Here is a 23,710-nt window from a genome sequence, read left to right on the forward strand (position 1 = left end):
TCCAAAGGCTTATCAAAAAATTGACCATACATTAATGTTGTCATAACACATATTGTTGACTATTTTTAACATGTGTATATACAAAAAAAACACTAACATTTCATCTTCAATCATCTAATCTTTTTTCCATTCTTTGTATCAAACTCTTAGACATGACTAGCTATGTCTGGTGGCGATTGATAGTAGTGATTATCGCTTCTGTATTAATACAGAAGCGGCCGGTTTTTTCCGAGCCACAAACAAACTTGTTAGGCAAAGGATGCAGTCAATACAATGCAACAAATTTACCTGATTTCTTCAGAAGGCTTAATGCTAGTTTTGTTGATCTAAGGAACCAGTTATCTAATCAAGATAAGCGATTCGCGACGACACAACAGGCTGTTTATGCTATGGTTGAATGCAGAAAGTATATGTCAAGAGCTGATTGTGTAACCTGTTATGATGCTGCTGTTTCTCTCATCAGAACTTGCGCTGGCGCGAATGGTGCTCGTGTTACCTATGATGGTTGCTTCCTCAGGTGAGTTTCGCCTGAAGAAAAACAAACAAGTTAGAGTCCGCTATATAAGTTTCTTGTTTCGACTAGTTTAGTTAGTGATCAAGAATTATGCTGTTTTGGACTCTTCAAGAATTGAGCCGGGGGTCTATCGGAAATAGCCTCTCTACTTCTTTAGAGGTAGTGGTATGGACTGCGTACACTCTACCCTTCCCAGACCCTACTATGTGGGAATATACTGAGTTTATTGTTGTTGTTGTTGTTGGACTCTTCAAAAATGATGTGCACCTGTGTCAGATCCTACAAAAATGCACAGCATTTCAGGATCTAACACGCACTCGTTGACATTTTTGATGAGTGCGAACAACATAGATTGAGAAGAGCTGTTCGTCAGTGACAAGTATCAAAAATTTTCGCCCGAGTGTTGTTCTTCTCTGCTCAATTCTCTGAAAGGTTCATTTTGTGTTGTTTGTAAAGATTCAAGTTTTTGCTGAACTCGAATTTCGTTTGATTTTGTCAATCCTCTGAAGGACTGGTAAAGTGCACCGGTTCTGCCATGTGACCAGGAGGTCACGGGGTCAAGCCTTGGAAACAGCCTCTAACAGAAATGCAAGGTAAGGCTGCGTACAATACACCCTTGTGGTGGGGCCCTTCCCCGGACACCGCGCATAGCGGTAGCTTTAGTGCACCGGGGTGCCCTCTGAAGGACTGATCTCTGCCATATACTCTTCAGCAACATAGAGGAGGGCATAAATTTCTTAAGGACGGTGAATACACGATCAAAGCTTCTTTTTTCGGTCATGATGAATCATACAGTGTTGTTTGCCAAATTTCAAGAACAAGATTAAATCACTATTGGCCTGCATAGAATGCCTAATACCTAAGTTGCTCGGACTCTCCGAAAATGTTGCGGCACCCGTGTCGGATCCTTCAAAAATACACTATTTTTGGAGGATCCGATACACACCCGTAGACATTTTTTAAGAGTCCGAGCAACTTAGCCTAATACTAAGTTACTAACCTGTAAGCCATCTGTTAGTCGTTGGAGAAGCAATCAACATGTTCCGAGATGTAGTTGACTAATCATATATTATAATTCCAAATAAACCATCTTGTTTGATGTGAGATCATGTTTCTCCGGTTGTGGTAATCTTCAATTCCATGAATTTCGTTAAACTCCACAATGTGAAAAGTAGACTTCTCCATAGGTAAATCTACGTTGCTCAGATCCTTTAGAAATGTCGTCTAGTGTGTCTTGGATTCTTCAAAAGTTATTCATTTTTGGAGGATCCAAGCAACATAGACGTAGACCGCCTTCTGAAATAGTACTACTTCTAGCAGTGAAAAATGCGTAGCAAGTAAAAAATGAAGATTCATAATGGCTGATTATGTTGGAATGTAAAGATAGAAATGAAAGTAACCTAAATTCTGAAATAGCACTTACATGAACTTGTTGCTCTATTGATTTCGTTTTAAAGGTACGAAAGCAACAACTTTTACCAAGACACAACACTACCAGGAAATGCTGAGATCTGTGGGAACCGAACATCTTCTCAACCTAATGCTTTAAGCCCTGTGGCAATACAGCTCTTGAATGATCTTAGCATAGCAACTCCAAGAATTAGTGCCTTCTTCGCAGCCACAAAGAGGGAAGCATCCGGTGTTACTGTTTACGGAATAGCACAATGTGCTGAAACCATAACGGAAAGTGGCTGCCAAGATTGCTTGACAGTGGCATACAAGAACATAGAAGGTTGTTTGCCTAAATATGCAGAAGGAAGGGCTGTTGATGCAGCGTGTTTTATGAGGTTCTCGGATAGATCTTTTTTTGCTGATAACATGAAAACTGATATCACACCATTTCTTGGTGGAGGAGGTAGGAAATGAACTTCTCTTTTACCCAACTCTTACTGGCATTAGTTCTTTTTAAGATGGGTTTATAATGGTCGCGATGCTTTATGCAGGAAGTTCAAATAAGAAGAAAGCCGCCATTATTGGGGCTGTAGTTGGAGGTGTAGGACTTCTTTTGATTGTATTGGCTGTGTTACTATGGTATCGACTATCAAGAAAACCAAAGACAGCTGAAAGAGGTAAAATTTGGATGATCAGTTCCCAATTTTCTTATAGTTCGGTGTCTTAAATATGTTTCCTGTGTTCTTTTCATCCTTCGGTTTATTTTATGTTGTAACTGATATAGTATCTAATGTCAGGTAATATACTGGGAGCAACTGAGCTGAGAGGTCCCATGAGCTTCAGCTTCAAGGACCTTAAAATTGCTACCAAAGATTTCAATGAAAGTAATAAACTTGGTGAAGGCGGTTTTGGTGACGTATACAAGGTATGTAACACTAAAACAGTTGAAGATCCCAAGTTTGATCAAATGGACTAGATTATCTTGGATTTTCGAATTGATTCTGATGTTATTGAACAGGGCACTTTGAAAAATGGAAATGTTGTTGCCGTTAAAAAACTAGCAATGATTTCAAGCAGAGCGAAGGCAGATTTTGAGACTGAAGTTCGGCTAATCAGCAATGTCCATCATCGCAATCTCATCCGTCTATTGGGGTGTTCTAACAAAGGAGCAGAGCTACTACTTGTTTATGAATACATGGCAAATGGCAGCCTTGAAAGATACATATATGGTTGATATTTTTTGTCTATCCGTCTTACTATTTCATTCGAGTCAAATATATGTTCAAGAAAAATCTAAGCTCATCTTACCTCTCGTGGTTTTGCAGGAGATAAACGAGGGATGCTCAACTGGAAGCAGCGATTCAATATAATATTTGGCACAGCTCGCGGCCTTGCATACCTGCATGAGCAATTCCACGTCTGCATTATCCATCGAGATATAAAATCCAGCAACATTCTATTAGACAATGAATTCCAGCCGAAAATTGCTGATTTTGGGCTTGTAAGACTTTTACCTGAGGATCAGAGTCATCTTAGCACTAAGTTTGCTGGTACATTGTAAGTCAAACTGCAAGAATTTCTCGATATCAGTAAAAACATTACGAAAAAAATGACAATTCAATGAGATATAATTGACACAGGGGATATACGGCACCAGAATATGCAATTCATGGACATCTAACGGAGAAAGTTGACGTCTATAGCTTTGGTGTTGTTGTTCTAGAAATAATCAGTGGAAGGAGGAGCAATGATATGCAAGTCGAGCCTGTTACTGAATATCTCCTTGAACATGTATGCTCTCGTTTTCACATAAACCATCTTTCTTTTCACATTTTCACTAAGTACTAAATGCATTTACCTGTGGCGTGGTGAAATAGGCATGGAAACTTCATGAAGCTGGCACGTCTGTAAAACTGGTGGACGAGACACTAGATCCTAACGAATACAGCGAACAAGAAGTGAAGAAAGTCATTGAGATTGCATTAATGTGCACACAGTCACCAGCAAATCTTAGGCCAAGCATGTCTGAAGTTGTTGTCATGCTATTAAGTGATCGTAGCACAGACTCAAGAACACCAAGCAGGCCTACTATCATTAGCATGGACAAGAGTAAACCAATCGACTCATCCATAACTACGGGATCATCAGCTTCTAATGCAACCAACACTTTTAGTGATTTCACCGGCCGCTAGCTACATAACAATATGCTGTAACAAACAACAACTACGCTTCTGTCCAAACATGTTGAGATCTAAGGGTTATGTTGGCACCATAGCATCTAACAAGCCAATTTACTGATATCACTGGCCGCTAGCTACTTAAGAGGTTACTGTATATCTGAAAATTATGTTGGCACGCCAACATCCAATTTCTTCCTTTCCTTTTCCTTTATCTTATTTTTCTCGTTTTGCTTGTTTGTAATATAGAGATTTTTGTAACTAGTTAAAGTGTGATATACTGAAGCTACAACTTATGTATAAAATTAAAAGTTACGGTCAAGATTCGCTCTCTGCAAGTGATGAGAAGTTTAAGAATTTTTGTTAAGCTCCAGAATTCTTGAAGAAACAATCTCCCACAAACATGACAACAAATAACAATGCAGAATGGTGACTCTGTGTTCCTCTCCTGTTGATATCGTCATATAGTAAAATAAATATCATAAATATGTAGGAGCTTCAGTAGCTAGCTGGTAAACACTTCAACTTCTCTTGATCAAAAAAAATAAATAACACAAATATTTGAGTTTAATCAAAGCTGGACATTTGTATAACAAAATAAAAAAAATTAAGTTCAAGGCGTAAAGTATGTATGGGGCAAATATCTTACTTATCGCAGCGTTATCCCATGAGACTTCAACCCCTTACAATTGTTTTGGGACATCTAGAGAGGCTGCGCTTCTCCAAAGCAGTCCCCGTGAGTCCTCAGATATGTCACGGGTATACAGAACCTTTTAAATGTAGATGCCAAGACGTGCAGGGAGCTAGATATTCAATCTTACCTAGGTAAACAGAGCGGATGGCAGGACGATGTAAAAGACCATTTTTTTCTCAAGGGAAAGTCACCATTGCAAACTGATAAGAGAGATGCTAATAACTCCAATATCGTTCTCCTTTGCATTTCTCTCCTTTTACTGGGATTAATTTGCAATAACTCCCGATATGTCCTTTTTTCTCCAAATTCTTGTTTACCAGTTATCTGGTAGTCTATCTTTCAGTTCCAGTCACAAGTGGAAACGTAAAAGTTGTTCTTTCTATCAACATGTTAGTGATCAGCCATTTCACATGCTACATAGCTCCTACTAACCAAGTGACTTCACCAAGTACTTTTCCATGCTGGTCTAAAGTAGACATCATGATGATGATGCTTTTCAGTTGGAAGAAAATGAAAATCAGTCTTCATGTATAGATTGGAAAAGCATCCGAAGTGAAGCAGAAAGACCAAGAAGAAAGTTAAGCCGGGCAGACATACATAAACGACATGTCACACTATTTTTTATCTCGTTAAATTATCCTGGAGTATAAAAGTCTATTTGATTAACTCCATTATTTTGAAGAACTTTGGTATTTCCTTAAGTTATTGTGGCTCATAGAAGAGGATAAAGAAGAACTGACCATAGAATGCATATTTAAGTAAATAAGAGTGAATCATCTTTGGTAGCACAAGCTTTTAGATGATGTGGTTAGACAATTCAATATGGTATTAGAGCAGGCAGGGATATTCCACCCATTATCAAAAGAATTTCCATGTGCTTGGCCCGTGAAGAAAGATCAGGACAGCACGTGAGGGGGTACGTTGAAGACATAATTAAATAAAAGGAAATATCTCCTCTTTAACATCTTTTAGATGAGGTGGTCACACTTCTATTATCAACTTCAGAAGCCTTATTTGACCAAACAATCAGAGAGTTTTTTTCATCTTAACTTTCTAGGCGACAATGAATGTTTCTGAAGGGCTTGAGAATCTCATCTGAAACTCTTGAATGCTTAGAAATTCGCTGAACTAATTTGGCAGTACCTCATTCGCTAAGGTGAACTGTGTATTTCTTCCATTAAGAGCTATATTTTTTTAACTTGTAAGGTAAACAAAGAATTGTTTCTTTTCGGCAAGACATACAATTTTCATACAAATGACAAGAATGTGTTTTGAAGTAACCAATCAGTTTTGGCTCTTATATATCCGTAGTTGGGATTTTTATTTTTCTGGTTCAGTACATAGCTCGGCAAAAAAAGATCTTAATGGGAGTACTTACAAAATAACAACAATGATCCTTATCGATCTTGATTGGCATATAAATGAATCACCAGTAATCATTGCAAGAGCATCTCCCTTGGGCAAAATGGTGGAACCGATTTGTATCTCTCACTATAATCCTTCTTCTTGTTATTTCGGACACATACTTCATCCAAGAGTGACAATCAGCACAAATACGAATGTTTTTCGTCACTCGAATTGGAATACCGGAACCAGTTTGAATCAGACCAAATACTGTAGCAAGCCGTTCACTGTGTCCACATATCCATTCTGCTTTTGTTTCCTCGCTAACATCATGAAGCACAACTCTCGTATCAGGTTTATACCCCATTTTCTCAATAGCATCTGATAACTCATCCCAAACTTCCTTGTATTCATCCGAATTACGAAATTCAAAACCACCACCAGCCATAAAGGTGTGTACTTTATTTCTAACCTGTATCCAGCTGCATCCCGCCTCCTTTTTTATTCCCTTATTTTCCATCATCTCTCTTACCTTTTTAACTCCATCCCACATCCCCGCATTTGCGTAAATGTTTGACAACATCACATAATTCCCACAGTTGTTAGGTTCCATCTCAAACAACTGCTCCGCCACAAGTTCTGCAAGAGAGACATTTCCGTGAAGTCTGCACGAATTGAGCAGTGAGCCCCAAATGCTTCCACTAGGCTTCCCTGGCATTTTCTCCACTACTTGCAGAGCCTCTTTAATCTTCCCCGCTCTACCTAATATATCAACAAGACAAGCATAATGCTCCAAGGAAGGCCGAATTCCAAAATCTCCCGTCATGCTCTGAAACAATTCCTCGCCTAAGTCCGCAAGTCCTGCATGGCTACAGCCAGACAACAATGCAATATAAGTAACCCCATCTGGCCTAACTCCACCACCGACCATACCATCAAACAACTTCATAGATTCTCCCATTAATCCATTGATTGCATACCCATTGATAATGGTATTCCACGATGTAACGTCTCTGTACTTCATTCTCTCAAAAACTCTCCTACAATACTCCATCGCTCCACATTTCGCATACATATCCAAAAGCGAGTTCAGCAAAACAACATCAGGAACTTTATTCGACTTAACAATCTGGGAATGTATCTCTCTCCCATAATAAAGGTATGTAACCTGAGAACAGACAGCTAAAATCATCGTAAAAGTTACCCAACTATACCCCACACCCTCTCCTTCCATCCTCCTAAACGTCTCAAATGCCTCAAAAACCTGTCTTTTCTTAACAAACCCCGTGATCAACGAATTCCAACTAACAACATTTCTCTCAGGCATTTCTTCAAACACCTTCAACACATCCCGAAAACACCCACACTCATTATACATTCCCAAAAGCGCATTATACACAACTTGATCACCTCCCTTCTCCGATTTCACAATCTGTCCATGTACACCTCTACCTACCCGTAAATCCAAAACCCCCAAACATGCTTTCAACGCCATAGAAAACGCGAAATTCCCCGGCTCAATAAACCTCTCCAACATTTCAGAATAAACCAACAACGCCTCCCTAAAACACCCTTTTCTTGAATACCCAATTCCCATTGCTACCCAAACTGATTCAGGCCGATCCTTATTTCCCACCCCATGCTCGAATACACGACGAGCTTCATCTAACTGATCACAAACTGAGAACAATGTAATCAACTTAGACAATATCACATTGTCATTTACATATCTATTATTCGAATTTAAAAGCAAGTGAAGATAAACACGATGACCGTGTTCGACTGACTTGTTTAAAATACATGAATGTAGCAAAGTTGTGTATGATTCTGAGTCGATTTTAGATGATTCTTGTGATTCTAGTAACTGAAGAGCTTCGTCGAGTTTACCGGATTTGGTGAGTGATTTGAGAGATGAATTGAAGGGATTTTTGCTGAGAATTTTCAAGTTTGAATTTGGTTTAATGGTGGCAATGACAGTTATGTTAGTTGGTAGAGAAATGGCGGGAAAAGCCATTTTTCTTGTGTTGGTTGAAAGAGTTTGTATGGTGGGGAACTTTTTATATGGGATAATTTGCGGAAAAATAACGTAAGCATACATCTAAACTTATCATATTTATATAAATTTGCACTCTTATAAAGTAATTACAAAAAACTCAACTAATTAAATATCTTCGTTGAATGTATCGGGAACTAATTATGTATCTCGACAGATCCAAAATTAAAAAAAATGTATCGGGAGCTAATTATGTATCTCGACAGATTCAAAAGCGGAAAAAATGTATCGTGAGCTAATTAGGTATCTTTGCATAGAAAAAAGATGTATCTTCGCTGGATGTATTATGTATCTCAACAAACGCAAACTGAAAAAAAAATGTATCGGGAGCTAATTATGTATCTCGACAGACGCAAAATCGAAAAATATGTATCGGGAGCTAATTATGTATCTCGACAGAATCAAAATCGGAAAGAATGTATCAGAAGCTAATTATGCATCTTTACAAAGAAAAAAAATGTATTTTCGTTGAATGTATTATGTACCTCGACAAATCCGAAATTGAAAAACATGTATAGAGAGCTAATTATGTATCTTCATAAAGGAAAAAATTATCTTGATTGGATGTATCGGGAGATTATTATGTATCTCGATAGACCCAGAAATGAAATTTTCAGTAATTATGTAAAATGTCAGAATTTTTTGTAATAAAGCTCCAAATTATCGGGATTTATGTTGTTTTTACTATATCAAACACAGTATATGAAATAGAATTTAGTTTTGGATATTTCGCATTATCACACGTATTGAATGACCGTTATTATATGAGAGGATTTATTCTGGGGGGTTAACGGTTGAGTAAAACCACTGAAGCATGTTTTTATGAGTTCTTTTACCTCGACTATCAGGTGTTCATTTTTCTTACTTGAACTATCATTAACTATTTATTGAAACACACATGAAACCTCAGGTAGGGAGTTAATGGTCAAAACCACTTGCGAGTTTTTTTTACCTGAACGTTACATATTCGTCTTTCTTGAACTATTAGACAGGAAAAGAAAATAATTGATAGTTGAATTGGATTTTGATAAATATTTGGCGTGATATTTCAGATGGAAAAGTTAACCCCTATTGTTAGCTAGGAAACTCACGAAAACGTGATACCTGTGTTTTTTATTGGCATTGAAAGAGAGATGAGTAAGACATTTTAGATGTTTCACCTTATCCCGCATCTCATACGTCATATAAGATAGGTTCTTTTGGGGTTTCTATAAATAGTAAAATATTTCTCTTAGGAAAATGTTTATTGTAAGGTAAAATACTAAAATCTCATTGTAATGAGGTCGTTTAATTAAATATATTTTGGTTATTATAGTAAAATATTGTTATGGATACAGATGAACGAAAAAGTATTGAGGAACAGTGATTATAACTAATTGCAAAATGTGATTTTATTTCTTAACCAAAACACCAATCAAGTATCATGTTCGATTGTGACTTCAATCCGAACCCCAACCACGCTCGAGGATCTTGTCACAGGTAAGATGTTTACGTTATCCAACACCAACCAAGCATCACATTCGATCGTAACTTCAATCCCAACCCCAACCTTTCTCGCGGATCTTACAACAACAACAACAACATGCCCAGTGTATTTCCACATATATAGTGGGGTTTACGAAGGATAAAGTGTACACAGACCATACCACTATCTCAGTGACGTAGAAAGGTTGTTTCGATAGACCTCCGGCTCACGAAAGATAAAAGTATAACAAACACAAAACATAAAAGCATATAAACTAATACATTATGCAAAATAAACCAACATTGCTAGCTAATATTACATCAAATAATACAACCACAAGATAATACTATGAACTATCTATTAAAAAACATAGACATCACCCAACCTCGAACAGGAAACTCCAGACACAAATAAAGTACTCCCCCTACTATTACAGACGCATTGCTACCCCCTAACCATCTACCCCTAATCCGCGTCTTCCACACCTTCCTATCAAGGATCATATCTTCCGGAAGCTGTAATTGCTCCATATCATGCCTAATCACCTCTCTCTAATATTTCTTCGGCCTACCTTTACCCCGCCTAAAACCATCCATAGACAGCGTCTCACACCTCCGTACTAGAGCATTCGAGCCCTTCCTCATCACGTACTCAAACCAACGTAACCTCACTTCTCACATCTTGTCCTCCAGAGAAGACATTCTCACCTTCTCCTGAATAATCTCATTCCTAACTCTATCTCTCCTGGTAAGGCCACACATCCATCGCAACATCCTCATCTCCGCCACCTTTTAACTTTTGGTTGTGGGAGTCTTTAACTGGCCAATAGTTCGCTCCATACAACAGAACCGGTCGGACTATCATTTTGTAAAACCTACCTTTCAGCTTTGGAGACACCTTCTTATCACATAAAATTCTCGAGGTGAACCTTCATTTCTATCACCTTATACCAATACGATGGATGACATCTTCGTCAATCTCACCCCATAGGTAAGATGTTTACGTTATCCAACACGAACTCAACATAAATGTACTATTTCTTTTCATGTGAGCTTCATAATATACTAGAGTTGGCAATATTTTACTTTGTTTAGATATTAATATAATTATAACAAATGCAGGTGTCCTGTTGGGCTTTGGTGTCCTTGTTTGGCAGTGTTCAATAATTTTTGTGGATGTCATACTTATGTTATTTTATCATGTTTCGTGCATTTTTTTTTTATATACACTGTCCTTTGTCTTGAGCCGGGGGGTCTATCGAAAACGGCCTCTCTACTTCTTTAGAGATAGTGGTATTAACTGTGTACACTCTACCCTCCCCAAATCCCACAATGTGGGAATATATTAGGTTTGTTGTTGTTGTATAACAAAAGTAGGTTTCACTTAGAAATTACTCTAACGAAGAGATTTATATTCTTATTATCTTTTATCAATCATTATCTTCTAACTGTACAAGTATAATAGTCAAAATAATAGGAAATGAGAATGTGGAAAAATTATGTATAATTTCTTTGAAGCATTTAAGTGTGTTTTTTTAAAAAAATTCTTTCCATTTCGTCCTACCAAAAATAAATAATAATGATATTATTTATTTATTTTCGCTTCACCAAATCAAAAACCAAAAAGATTGAATCAAACTTATAAAAAACGAACCGGTTTGAATCAAATTTGTAAAAACAGAACCTGCTTGAATCAAACTTGTAAAAACCGAACCGGCCACGATCATCTAAATATTAAAATGGATTTAATGTAATCATCAATTTTATCAGTATTATTATTATCACCCTCCTATATCGTATTTTTCAATTTTATTGCTACCTATTATATATTTTTATTGTTTCGATTATTGTTTTCTTCAATGCCTTTTGCATGGCTAGCTTCTCCACTATATATTTCCTTTTTGTATTATTTTTAATGTGTTGATTGAGTAGACGGTATATTCAGTGGCGGAGCTAACATTTTAATTAATGGGTTTCAAAATCGAAAAATATGAATAAAAGAACTAGTTGAAGGGGGGTCAACGTCTGCTATATATACATGAAAAATAATTTTAAATTTGTCTAAATATTATTATTTTTCGATCCGCCGAAGGGGGTTTGGATGAACCCCTCACTATTAGCTAGCTCCGTCCCTGGGTCGTCTATCCTGAAAAGGTAGAGATAACGCTTCGTACACATCACTGTCCTCTTCAAACTCCACTTATAAAACTACACAACAAAAACACATGCATGCTCAGTATATTTCCACAAACTGGGGTCTGAGGAGGATAAAGTGCATGCAATTCGTACCACTGCATTAGAGTGAGGTAGAAAAGTCATTTTTGATAAAACTCCCAACTCAAGACGAGAGAAAATCTTAAAAAAACATAATATAAGAACAGAAAATTACAGACATTACCGACCTCTAATTTAAAAACAGAACCAAAGATGACAAATTTTCTTAAGTAATTAAGCAGTCCTTCTCATGGACTTAATGTCTTCAATATTTTATTAAGCCCACATGACACAATCACCAAACATATCACAACAATTTGATTCTAATATTATGCCATCAATAATTTTCATTACCTAAATAGTTAAATAATTTCAAATTCACATCTAAAAGAAATGAAAAGAAAAAGATTAGTTGAATTATAAGAAATAAAGTGTTACCATCGAGGAATTCGATGAAATGGATATTTATCTCACTATCTTTTAATCAGAAGTCTTGAATTTAATTCACGTGAATAGAAAATTTTATAATATAATGACTAGGCACGAAGCACATTGTGATTTGCGACTAACAAATTAATTAAAAAATTCTTATGATCAGTTTAGCCATAAAATCATTCAATCTTTTTTTTTTTTTTTGAAATAATTTTTCACTTTATTTAAAAATCAATATTTGATAAAATTCTAAATTTAACTTGAAGTTATATTCTGAATTTGAAAAATAACCTATAACTCATTTTTTAGTTTCATCTTTATTTAGTTCAAATAAACTGTTGTCTTCTCTTCCTTTACGAAATCTATAATCGAATACAACTCTAATTTCAAAAATTCCAAATAAAGTGAAAAATATTTGATTCGGCCAAATGCCTACTATGTATTTCACTATCAATGAACAAAATTTTAAACTTTAAAAAGAATTAAGAACATGTGTTATTTAATAAGTATGTTATTTAAGTAAGAATAAAAAACACTAAGATGATGTACAAAATGAACAAATGCATGTAACTAATCAATTTTGGAAAAGAATAATTAAATTTTCTTGCTCATGGTCAATGAATCTAGACAGTAATATATAGTTGTTATTAGTTTAGTTACCAAAAAAAAAAAAAAAACCTCACCTTTAACAACTTTCCAAAAATAAAGTTGTTGTTAATGTAGTTCCATCTCTATTACAATAAAATATTTGGTATAATTTAATTAGTAAAGTCTGAAAAATAAAGGTATACATGAAGCTTACGCTCACCTTCGTGCGATAAAGAGATTATTTTTATATTAATTGACTAAATCAATAAATTATCATAATTCAAATTTAAATTATAAAGTAAATAAAAAAAAAACTTGACAAGATTTTAATATAAAATCGAACGTGATATTTACCAGAAAAATAACAGCAAGATGTAAAGAATATTATTGATAGACAGTAGTAGCTCAAGTATACTAATTAATTTATTGAGCATAATTAGTAGAATCATTATTTGTTTACTTAATCACCACATTTATTTGGAGGAAAAAACAACAACCCATTTATTCGATTATTAGTTTGTTATTTAAAAGTATCATTTTAACAACTTTCCCAACTTAATTTAATTTAATTAGTAGGTAATAATCCCAAAAAAGAAAAAATTCCAAAAATACCCATTCCTCTATTTCTCCTAGATTTTCTCCCATTTTCTTCTCCCCATTGTCTAAATCCCATCTTATTTGGACTCTTAACTTTGACCCAAATCTTTTTTTAGCCTTTAATTTCTTTTGATTTTCAATTTAGCATGTCTATAAATAAATAATCAGTAAATCAAATCGATAAAAATATATGATCGAACCGAAACGATCTATAAATATCCCATTAATAAGTATACTAACTTAGTTTATTGAGCATCATTGTTAACAATATGATGATCTAAACAACTTTTCTAATTACCACCAACGAATGTGTAGTGATGAGGTTGTTTCTCTCTTAATTAGAGGCCTCAGTTTTAAATTTTGAATATGAAAAATATATGTTAGCAAGCGCTACACTCTTGAACGAGCTTTACTCGACTTGAATCTAAATTAGGAGTTTCAATGTGGTTATCGAACGTCGAATGAGATACTGAAAAAAGAGTCTGGATTTCTTGGCAGGAAGTGTTACCCAAAAAGGGCCATATTCAGCGTGACTTCGAATTAGTCGAGCTTCAATACAAACACTTTATATTAAGTAATAAATAAAAGATAAAACAATTCTCAAATTTCAAACCTTGGGTATTTAAAAAATCCTTTATAGATAAAACTACCTGAATCGACCCTACCTAGTGTGAATCGAAATTAGTCAAGTTTCAATTCGTGTATCAAACACCAAATTAGAAATAGAAACTAAAAGAAAGAAAAACAACTTTCCTAATTAGTTTTATTAGCAATAATCTCACAAACAAATTTCCCAAACTACCCTTTCCTCTAATCCCCCTAGATTTTCTACCCCTTTATTTCTCCACACTGTCTTAACCCCCAACCCTCACCCCACGCTCATCCCCACCCCCACGCCAAGCTTCTTCCCACTGTTCTTTCATGGTGTCTCTTTCAATATAATCAAATTTTCAATATAATACATAGTTAGTAAAGCTACCCTTTTTGATTCTTAAGCTTAAAGTAACAATCTTTTTTTATTCTTTCCTGATTAATCCATTTTAACTTCCTCACCAACCACCCCCCACTCCCCACCCTCACTCCCCACGCCCCACCCACCCCAACTAACGCTTTTTTTTCTTCAAGATTCTTCAAAACCCACTTTTAAAACTTCAAGATCTTGAACCCCTTTTGATTATACTGTAAGAAAAATGAAGCAGTTAACGGCGTTACAACAAGGTAGACGGAGTAACAGTTTTAGAGGTTCATCGCCGTTAGATTCAACGGTAGATGGTGGTGGAAAGTCGTTTGTTGGTATTTTCTGGCTTGTTATTCATGGGGTTTGTTGTTTGATCAGTTTGGTTTTGGGTTTTCGATTTTCACGTTTGGTGTTTTTTCTGCTGTTCAGTAACAGTAACAGTAACTATTCCTCGTCTTCGTCGATGTTGTTTCATGATTCTGGTATTGATGATGTACCTGTTCAGACAAGATTGACATCATTGTCTGGTCAGTTAGATAAGAATTTGTCGGTGGGGTTGACGGGCAGTAGCAGTAGTAGGGTGGTTGTAGGTAGACATGGGATATTGATACGCCCGTGGCCTCACCCGAATGCGAGTGAAGTGATGCAGGCACATAAGATAATGGAGATTGTACAAAGGGAGCAGAGGTTACAGTATGGTGTTAAGAATCCAAGGGATGTGATTGTTGTAACACCGACGTATGTGAGGACTTTTCAGACATTGCATCTTACCGGTGTGATGCATTCTTTGATGAATGTGCCGTATAATGTTGTGTGGATTGTTGTGGAAGCTGGTGGAGCAACTAATGAGACTGCCTCTTTGATGGCTAAATCGGGGTTGAAGACTGTTCATATTGGATTACGCGAAAAGATGCCTGTTTTATGGGAAGATCGACATAAATTTGAGGCGAAAATGAGACTTCGCGCTTTGAGGTATAGAAGTTTGTTTCTTTTATGCCGTTAGTAGTACTATTAGTCATAGTATTTCTCTTTTAGTTGGTTGTCCTTTGAGTTTGGTTATCGTTTTATCTTGTTATGACTACTATTTAGGATGATTTGTTAGGTTATCTGTAGTAATAGGCTATGACTTCCTTCATTTCAGTTTTTTCTTTTGGTTTGGACTGTTTTTTCTTCAGCTGAGGGTCTAACGGAAACGGCCTCTCTACCTCTAAGGTAGTGGTAAGGTTTGCGTACACTTTATCTTCCCTAGATCCCACTTTGTGGGATTACACTGGGTATGTTGTCGTGTTTACTTTAACACTCGTATTGTGTTTTATGTATGTGGTAGAGAATAATTTTAGAACTGAAGATGATAGTGTCGTTTCTGTTTTGTGTGATGGAACAGATATGTGAGAGAAGAGAAGTTGGATGGGATAGTGATGTTTGCTGATGATAGTAATATGCATAGTTTAGAGGTTTTTGATGAGATCCAGAAAGTGAAATGGATTGGTGCTCTGTCGGTGGGCATTCTTGCTCATTCAGGTGGTGCGGAGGAGGAGATATCAATGGTGCAGAAAGAGGAAGATAGGAATTTACAATTGCCAATTCAGGGTCCAGCTTGTAATTCATCAGATCATTTTGTTGGTTGGCACACTTTTGATTCGTCCCCGTATGCGGAGAAGAGTGCCAGATACATTGGTGACAGGGCAGTTGTGCTGCCAAGGAAGATTGAGTGGGCTGGCTTTGTGTTGAATTCCCGGTTAGTCTGGAATGATGCTGAAGCTAGGCCTGAATGGGTTAAGGATTTGGATGATGTAATGGGGGACAGGGTGGATGTTGAGAGCCCTTTATCTTTGCTGAAGCATCCTTCAATGGTGGAGCCTCTTGGAAGTTGTGGGCGCAAAGTTATGCTGTGGTGGCTACGTGTTGAAGCACGGGCAGACAGCAAATTCCCTGCCAGGTTAGTTTTATTGTGATATCCTTTCTCTACGTAGTATCTTGTTTGGATGTTCTTAGCATTGAATTTTGTTTGTTGTTTTTAACTAATATTTCTGTGTATATATATGTTTCGTATTTCCTTGATCACCTAGGAAAAAACATAATACTGCTTGTTTCATGATTTTTATCTGTTCTTAAAACATGATAGTCCCTCTCATGGTTCCATATCTCTCTTTTTCCTCTTTGATAGTGTGCTAGGGTTCGATATCTTATTGTATATAACTAAGTCCAGAGCCATGAAACAATGGTAGAAACGAGATGAGATTGATATTAGAAGAACAGATATATTTTTTTCTTTTGATTACTCTGTTGTGCAACCGACTTGTGGGCACCTCGGCTAATTTCATGGGACATCTCTCACCTCCCACAAACAACGGGTACTAGGTAACTCTGACAAATGGGAAGAAATTATCTAGTGTTTTTGTCTTCGTTGCGATTTGAATCTGAGACCTCATGGTTCTCAACCTACTTCATTGACACTAGGCTACACCTTAGGTGTGTAAAAGGAAGATATTTTATGAAAAAACAGTAGTACCACATAAGATTTTTGATATCCTTCGCTTCCCTTTGTCTATTTCTTTCGATAAATAGATCAAGAGTCTATTGTAATTCTCTGGTACAAATTTAGTACCAGATTTCTGTTATTAGTATATGTTGAGTCTTACATCAGTGGGTTTATGGGTATTTTGTCTCTTTATATGGTCTTGAACCATCCTTACCTCTTGAAACTCGTTTTTGTGTTGAGTTATGCCCAATATCCATTTCTTATCATCGGATCATAGCCAGGACCATCCCGATTTCTAGCTTAACCGAATGTTCGGCCCCCATCTTGTATTATCCACGCTCCAGATGTCCTATCCTATCCTGGGCGTGTAAGGGAGGGGGAGTGTTGAGTCCTATATTGGTTGGTTAAGGGTATTTAGTTGGTCTTCCGCAATCCTCACCTCTTGAGCTAGCTTTGGGGTTGACTTAGGCTTAGCCCGAATTTACGTTTCTTGTCGATATAAATACTTTAATACACCGAACTGCCCTTTTCTTTAACTAGTTTTTGAAAAAGGGTAAGGATCAAGAGTCTTTTATAAAGATGGTGCACAAAAACTGTCCAAGCTGAATTCAAAAGGACCACAAGTCAGTCTATGATGGTCAATCAGTTTTCGAGTACCCAACTGTCGGAGTTCCTGGGCCCGCAAAAACAAAAGCACAATACCTCGTGCACGTTCTCTCTTTCATTACCTGGATTTTGACTTTTTTGTCCATCCAGTCCTACATAAGCAGCATACTAAGCCTTTTGGAATAGTTTTACTAACTTTTTTGTAGTGCCTTTGCAACATGGTCTCCCTCTCCCATGTTAGAAAACAAACCTTAAAGGAACTAGGCATAGTCTAACATGTGTCGCCAAGAGACATATAATGACCTGCAGTCCCAATCTATTCTGCTTCCACCACCCTCCCAAAGCAGACATCATTTGAAAGGGAATTCCATCCCAGTGGAATCAGTTTCCGTGAAGAACATCCGTATGGTTTATTCTCAATATCTGTAATCCATCCTCGACTTACATGCCCATATGTGCTACTAGTTACATATGCCATGGCCTCCTTTTTCTCATAATTAATCATCAATGTCACTTCTAAGTAAGGCTTAAATCAGGAAACCGCTTTTGAAATAAGACTTTATTGAATAAAGGGATAGATAGCTGGGACGGACACCACTATCATTTTTTCGTGTGTGTGTGTTTGATGAAGTAATAGTACTGGTTTTTCATTAGGGATGTCTTTGTATGTCTTCATGCTGCCATGGGGTTCCAGAGGGTGGAGGAATTGGCATAAAAGTCTCCGCCTTTTTCTACGAATATCTGAAGAATGGGTTGTTTTATTCTTGGAAGTTCATGAGTAACATGGTATTTCTTTTTGGAATTGACTGGATTAGGATAGTGACTTATCATAGTTGGTGTTTTCATCGCCAGTGCAACATATTTACCCTTCCCAAAACGAAATGACTCCAATGCAAGAATTAAATTAATAAGAACCTGCGACTTTTCTACCCCGGTGCATGCTGATCCTTTGTCAGAGCAATGTAATGGTTAGCTTTTTCCCTAGTTCTTTTGCAATGCAGTAAATAGTTTACTACATGTTAGTGCACCGAGCTAGAGGTCAATTTTGAAGATGGGAGAAAGGGTTGACCCAAATTGATGCAAGTGGGACCTTGATTTAGTTCTCGTTGTGAATAATTTTTTTTTTTTTTTTTAATAACCAAAATAGATGGCAGTAAGTGGAATTTGAACCCTTAACTTGAAGGAGTTAAGATCAGCTCTCAATCAGTGCACCACTCGATCTCTTTTTTCGTTGTGAATAATTTCTGTCTTCTACTTAGTAATGATTTAGGATGGTTGATGAATTTTTATACTTTCTCTTTGAGAATATGAATTTTTACTCTTTTTCTTTGAGAATGTGAACTTTTACTCCTTTTCAACTCATGTCATAATGACTTGATCTGTTGTTGAAGTCTGGATGACATATCTTGTGCAGATTGCTGTGCATATGTATTCGTAGTTTGCGTATGAACTACTTGGCCCATGACAATTAATAGTTGATGAAATTGGACTTGGTTTGACTAGGATGAAGCTTGCTTTGATTTGATGTTAACGGTGTGGATGTGGGGTCATTTAGGCATAAAATATAGTTGCTCCGATTTTTTGGAGTGGAAGCGTGTGTTATTCGAAGGTAGTGGTATGGACTGCGTACATTCTACCCTCCCCAGACCCCACTATGTGGGAATATACTGGGTTTGTTGTTGTTGTTGTTGTTGAGGCGTATGTTGTTCTGGCAATCAGTTCTGTTTATGTTTTTTGATGTCGAATTGACTATGTTGCTCATATTTCCATCTCTATTATATCATTCATTCAGTGAATTAGACCATTAAGTTCATAGGTAGCTGATTTTGGCTATGTTGCTTGGACTCTTCAAAAATGTCGATGGGTGCGTGTCGGATCCTACAAAACTAGTGCATTTTTGAAGGATCCGACATGGGTGCGGCGACATTTTTGAAGAGTTCGAGCAACTTAAGATTTTTGCTTAGAAAGTTTGATTTGGATGAAGATGTCATTTAGGTATCTCTAATTGTTATTTCGTGTAGAATTAATTTATCATTTGGAATTCCTAACCTCTGCATGCTTAGTCTCTTCTGGATCTACTTTTGCTTCGAGTAAGAAGGTGAATCACATTTGGGAGGAAATCGTCATCGTTGAACATACCTAGTGTAATCCCACAAGTGCGGAAGCAAATCGTCATAGATGTTGAGCTAAACATTCATGTTTCAAATACAAGGTTTAACGGAGCCTTGAGGTCATAAAAAAGAAGCCGGTGTTGAAGTCATTTATCGCATATGCTATTGCTATTAAATCCAGAACTATAGTAATTCTGAATTAGTATCTAATGTGACATAATGTGTTAAGTGATTACTTTCATTCAAATGTAGTATCACTAATTCCTATCCGAAATGCAGATGGATCATTGACCCTCCACTAGACGTGACTGTCCCTGCAAAGCGCACGCCATGGCCGGATGCTCCACCAGAGCTCCCTTCTGGTGAAAAGTTGGTCACTGTACAAGAGCACACCGAGAAGCGCCCACCAAAAACACGATCAAGAAAACGTAGTTCTCGAGGAAAGAGGAAGCACATACCAAAGAACCTGGACGACCGTCATACAACCAGGCTACCAGTTGAGAACTAGTAATAATCATCTGTGAATTCAGCAAGTTTGAAGACCGCGGTACTATCCTGTCTCGTAAATAGGAGAAGGCATTTCTTACCATAGCAATCAAAATACATACTACCTGTCCTTTATTCAATTATATCTTTGTATTCTTTTCCACTTCTTCCCTCCCCAAACCTTCATCACTTCCTTTTCTGTCCTATTTTTGGTCTTTAGTCTTTTGTGTAATTGAATTGTTGCTCAGTTAGAAGGATGTTGTTGTGGTCACCGTCACCGGACTCCTTTTTCGCCGAAGCTTTGTATTCATGGCTTGGAGTTTATATATGTAATGACAACATCTAGAGATGAGAAAGTTTATGCTCAAATCTTGTTATTGGTCTTTTTGCTTAGTCAAAACTTGCAATGCACCATGGTAAATGGATACTTTGCAAGTATATAAACGTCGATTTAACTTACATACATCGATAATGTAATGAGCTGTTTTTCGATGCTTCAGCATTTACATATGAACTGGCTGTAAACCTGTGTCTATAGATTTGTTCACAGCATCGAGCACGAGCTGAGTGAGTCTGCTAGTACGCGGCCATTTGCTCTCGGGTTTGCTTCTGGAAACTTTAATAGCCTTAACCAGACTAGCAAATTCTTGAATCATCAAAGCCTCTTGTGGTAACTGAGAAGCTACTTCAACTACCTGAGGTTTCACGTTCCATCCGATATGAAGATCGACAAACTTAGCACCAGATGTGAAGTTGAACGAAGCAGAGTTCTCATCGAATGGGATAATGAAGTCGTAGAGATAACATGTCCCGTTAGAGCCATAAACTCGTAAGTCCATTGTCTCGTGTGACACGAACGAGCAGTAAAATGTAGCAACAGTTTCCTCTTTTTCCCAGTACAATGAGGCACTGCATGTCAAGATAACCCCAGCTGAGTTTCTTGCAACACCAGGCAGTGCAGTCACAGTTGTTGGTAGAGTTTGGTTCATAGCCCATAATATCGCGCCAATGCAGTACCAGCCCGCGTCACCTAGTGCCCCGAGGGCATCTAAGTCTGGCTTTACTCTGATGTCATTTTCGAGAAATTCCTGGCCTGGCGAATACGACGATGAGCTATGAATCTTGCCAACAAAAAGAGCACTTGTATAGTTTAGTTAGACAATCATCGGTAAACACTTTTGGAACAAAATCTACACACAAAAGGATTGTTTCAATTGAAATGAACGTCCAAACACAACTTCAACTACCAACAACATACCAGTGTATTCCAACAAAGTGGGGTCTGGGAGGGTAAAGTGTACGCAGTCCACACCACTACCTCAGATAGAGCAGAGAGGCTGTTTCTGATAGACCCGACCCCTGGCTCAGGACAAAAGGAGGGATGCAACACGAGGACTTACTAGAGGGTCACCCATCCTAGCGCTACTCTCGCCCAAGCACCCACAAAGTAGGGTCTAGGAGGGTAAAGTGTACGCAGTCCACACCACTACCTCAAATGAAGTAGAGAGTGTTTCCGATAGATCCGACCCCCAGCTCAGGACAAAAGGATGGATGCACGAGGACTTCCTAGGGAGTCACCCATCCTAGTACTGCTCTCGCCCAAGCACGCTTAATTTCAATAGAGAGACTGTTTCCGATAGACCCGACCCCCATCTCAGGACAAAAGGATGGATGCACAAGGACTTCTTAGAGGGTAACCCATCCTAGCACTACTCTCACCCAAGCATACTTAACTTCACAGTTCTGATGGGATCCGTTGCGTTAGTGCTGGTATGATCACATCCAACAACTTCAACTACCAAATTTCTTTTTTAACTTAACTCCAATTATTACCTTTTTCCAAATATAACTCGATTCACATTCAAACTACAAACTCAGTGTCAATAATGTTTACGCCATCAGATCAACTTCACAACATACTCGTTGTAATAGGTACTACAACGACATGTCTAGTGTAATCCCACAAGTGGGGGTCTGGGCCGTGGAGGATATGGGCATATTACGGAGAGGCTATTTCCGATAAACCATAGGCTCAAAAGAACAGTAGCCAAAACAAGATAGAAATGAAAATAACTTCACAGCGTACTTACTACAACGACATGTCTAGTGTAATTCCACAAGTAGGGTCCGGGGAGGGGAGGATGTAGGCAGATTACAGAGAGGTTGCTTCCGATAAACCATAGGCTCAAAAGAAGAGTAGACAAAACGATAGAAATGAAAATAACTTCACAACGCACTTACTACAACGACATGTCTAGTATAATCCCACAAGTAGGGTCCAGGGAGGGGAGGATGTAGACAAATTATAGCGAGGCTGTTTCCGATAGACCATAGACTCAAAAGAACAGCAAACAGAACAAGATAGAAATGAAAATAACTTCACAACGTACTTAACTACAACGACATGTCTAGTGTAATCCCACAAGTAGGGTCCGGGGAGGGAAGGATGTAGGCAGATTATAGCGAGGCTGCTTCCAATAGACCATAGGCTCAAAAGAAGAGTAGACAAAACAAGATAGAAATGAAAATAACTTCACAACGTACTTACTACTACATCATATCTAATGTAATCCCACAAGTAGGGTCCGGGCAGAGGAGGATGTAGGCAGATTATAGCGAGGCTGTTTCCAATAGACCATAGGCTCAAAAGAACAGCAAACAAAAAAAAAAGGCAATCCGGTGCACTAAAACTACCGCTATGCGCGGTGTCCCGGAAGGGCCCCACCACAAGCGTATATTGTACGCAACCTTATCTTGCATTTCTAAATAACGCGACAATAAAATAAAAAGATGAAGATTTTACTAAACTTACAGCTTTGACATGTCCAAATAGCTTAGAATCAAGAATCATCTCCATCATTTTACAAGTTCTTGGATGATGATACCACATACTAGCATCCATAAACTGAACCCCATTTTTCTCACAAGCATCAACAATCTTATCCAACTCTTCAACATTCAAAGCAGTAGGCTTTTCCAACAACAAATGCTTCTTCTTTTCAGCAGCACAAATTGCCCAATGAAGATGTAAACTAGTAGGTAAAGGCATGTACACAGCATCCACTAAAGGGTCATCAAGAAGTTCACTATAACTTCCATAAATCTTCAAAGAATTAGATAACAAATTGTTCTTGATAGCAAAGTTGTTGGCTTTTTCAATTGAACGACTTGCTATAGCATGTAGTGTTGAATTTGGTGATAAATAAATAGCTCTTGATACTTTTCTTGCTATTTCTGCACATCCTATGATGCCAAAATGAATTGGAGTTTCATTATTTGACATCTTAGTTAGTTAATTAGTTGTTCTTTTGATGAATGTTGGTTACAGTAAGGATAGATATACATGAGAAGAATTAGGTGGCATAAATTATAGCCACAAAGTTCATTTATCAATTCTGTTAGAGTTTGTGACCCAAATGCTCTTGATCCGGCCTTGAAAAGTATAAGAGTTGTGATTAAAATTTTGTTGATCCGATTCAGAAAGTTTCACGGTACGATCCATATTTGGGATCTGTGGTGGTAGCGTAGGGATTGGACCGACCTTTATATTAATCCGGCCTTGAAAAGTGTTAGAGTTGTGATCCGAATTTTGTTGATT

General features: G+C 37.4%; 4 protein-coding genes and 1 pseudogene across 4 annotated transcripts; 2 read left to right on the forward strand and 3 right to left on the reverse strand.

Annotated features, from left to right (window-relative positions):
* LOC107851291 (cold-responsive protein kinase 1) lies at positions 1-4,405 on the forward strand. Its single transcript, XM_016696247.2, has 8 exons — positions 1-517; positions 1,972-2,369; positions 2,458-2,583; positions 2,704-2,831; positions 2,925-3,135; positions 3,232-3,463; positions 3,547-3,697; positions 3,784-4,405. Exons 1-8 carry the CDS (start codon positions 153-155, stop codon positions 4,096-4,098), a joined length of 1,926 nt encoding a protein of 641 aa, XP_016551733.1. The 5' UTR covers positions 1-152; the 3' UTR covers positions 4,099-4,405.
* A 1,639-nt stretch (positions 4,406-6,044) lies between these two features.
* Positions 6,045-8,182, reverse strand: LOC107851785 (pentatricopeptide repeat-containing protein At3g14330). The gene has a single exon (XM_016696877.2). It carries the CDS (start codon positions 8,133-8,135, stop codon positions 6,204-6,206), a length of 1,932 nt encoding a protein of 643 aa, XP_016552363.1. The 5' UTR covers positions 8,136-8,182; the 3' UTR covers positions 6,045-6,203.
* A 6,049-nt stretch (positions 8,183-14,231) lies between these two features.
* LOC107850608 (beta-1,4-xylosyltransferase IRX14) lies at positions 14,232-20,481 on the forward strand. The gene is made up of 3 exons (XM_016695251.2): positions 14,232-15,399; positions 15,812-16,366; positions 19,906-20,481. Exons 1-3 carry the CDS (start codon positions 14,660-14,662, stop codon positions 20,132-20,134), a joined length of 1,524 nt encoding a protein of 507 aa, XP_016550737.1. The 5' UTR covers positions 14,232-14,659; the 3' UTR covers positions 20,135-20,481.
* On the reverse strand, positions 20,462-23,521 carry LOC107850609 (uncharacterized oxidoreductase At4g09670-like). Its single transcript, XM_016695252.2, has 2 exons — positions 22,925-23,521; positions 20,462-21,233 (listed from the first exon to the last, which is right to left on the reverse strand). Exons 1-2 carry the CDS (start codon positions 23,393-23,395, stop codon positions 20,616-20,618), a joined length of 1,089 nt encoding a protein of 362 aa, XP_016550738.1. The 5' UTR covers positions 23,396-23,521; the 3' UTR covers positions 20,462-20,615.
* On the reverse strand, positions 21,777-21,896 carry LOC124889827 (annotated as a pseudogene).
* Positions 23,522-23,710: the final 189 nt, after the last annotated feature.

The sequence above is a fragment of the Capsicum annuum genome, chromosome 12, assembly GCF_002878395.1.
Source record: "Capsicum annuum cultivar UCD-10X-F1 chromosome 12, UCD10Xv1.1, whole genome shotgun sequence".
Classification (NCBI taxonomy): Eukaryota; Viridiplantae; Streptophyta; class Magnoliopsida; order Solanales; family Solanaceae; genus Capsicum; species Capsicum annuum.

Excerpts from the sequence above, each read along its gene's own strand:
- LOC107851291 (XM_016696247.2), top strand. The coding sequence starts at position 153 with ATGACTAGCTATGTCTGGTGGCGATTGATAGTAGTGATTATCGCTTCT. Across the intron at positions 518-1,971 it reads TATGATGGTTGCTTCCTCAG|GTACGAAAGCAACAACTTTT; the intron begins GTGAGTTTCGCC and ends TTCGTTTTAAAG. Across the intron at positions 3,136-3,231 it reads CCTTGAAAGATACATATATG|GAGATAAACGAGGGATGCTC; the intron begins GTTGATATTTTT and ends GTGGTTTTGCAG.
- LOC107851785 (XM_016696877.2), bottom strand. The coding sequence starts at position 8,135 with ATGGCTTTTCCCGCCATTTCTCTACCAACTAACATAACTGTCATTGCC.
- LOC107850608 (XM_016695251.2), top strand. The coding sequence starts at position 14,660 with ATGAAGCAGTTAACGGCGTTACAACAAGGTAGACGGAGTAACAGTTTT. Across the intron at positions 15,400-15,811 it reads ATGAGACTTCGCGCTTTGAG|ATATGTGAGAGAAGAGAAGT; the intron begins GTATAGAAGTTT and ends GTGATGGAACAG. Across the intron at positions 16,367-19,905 it reads GACAGCAAATTCCCTGCCAG|ATGGATCATTGACCCTCCAC; the intron begins GTTAGTTTTATT and ends TCCGAAATGCAG.
- LOC107850609 (XM_016695252.2), bottom strand. The coding sequence starts at position 23,395 with ATGTCAAATAATGAAACTCCAATTCATTTTGGCATCATAGGATGTGCA. Across the intron at positions 21,234-22,924 it reads TATTTGGACATGTCAAAGCT|ATTCATAGCTCATCGTCGTA; the intron begins GTAAGTTTAGTA and ends TTTGTTGGCAAG.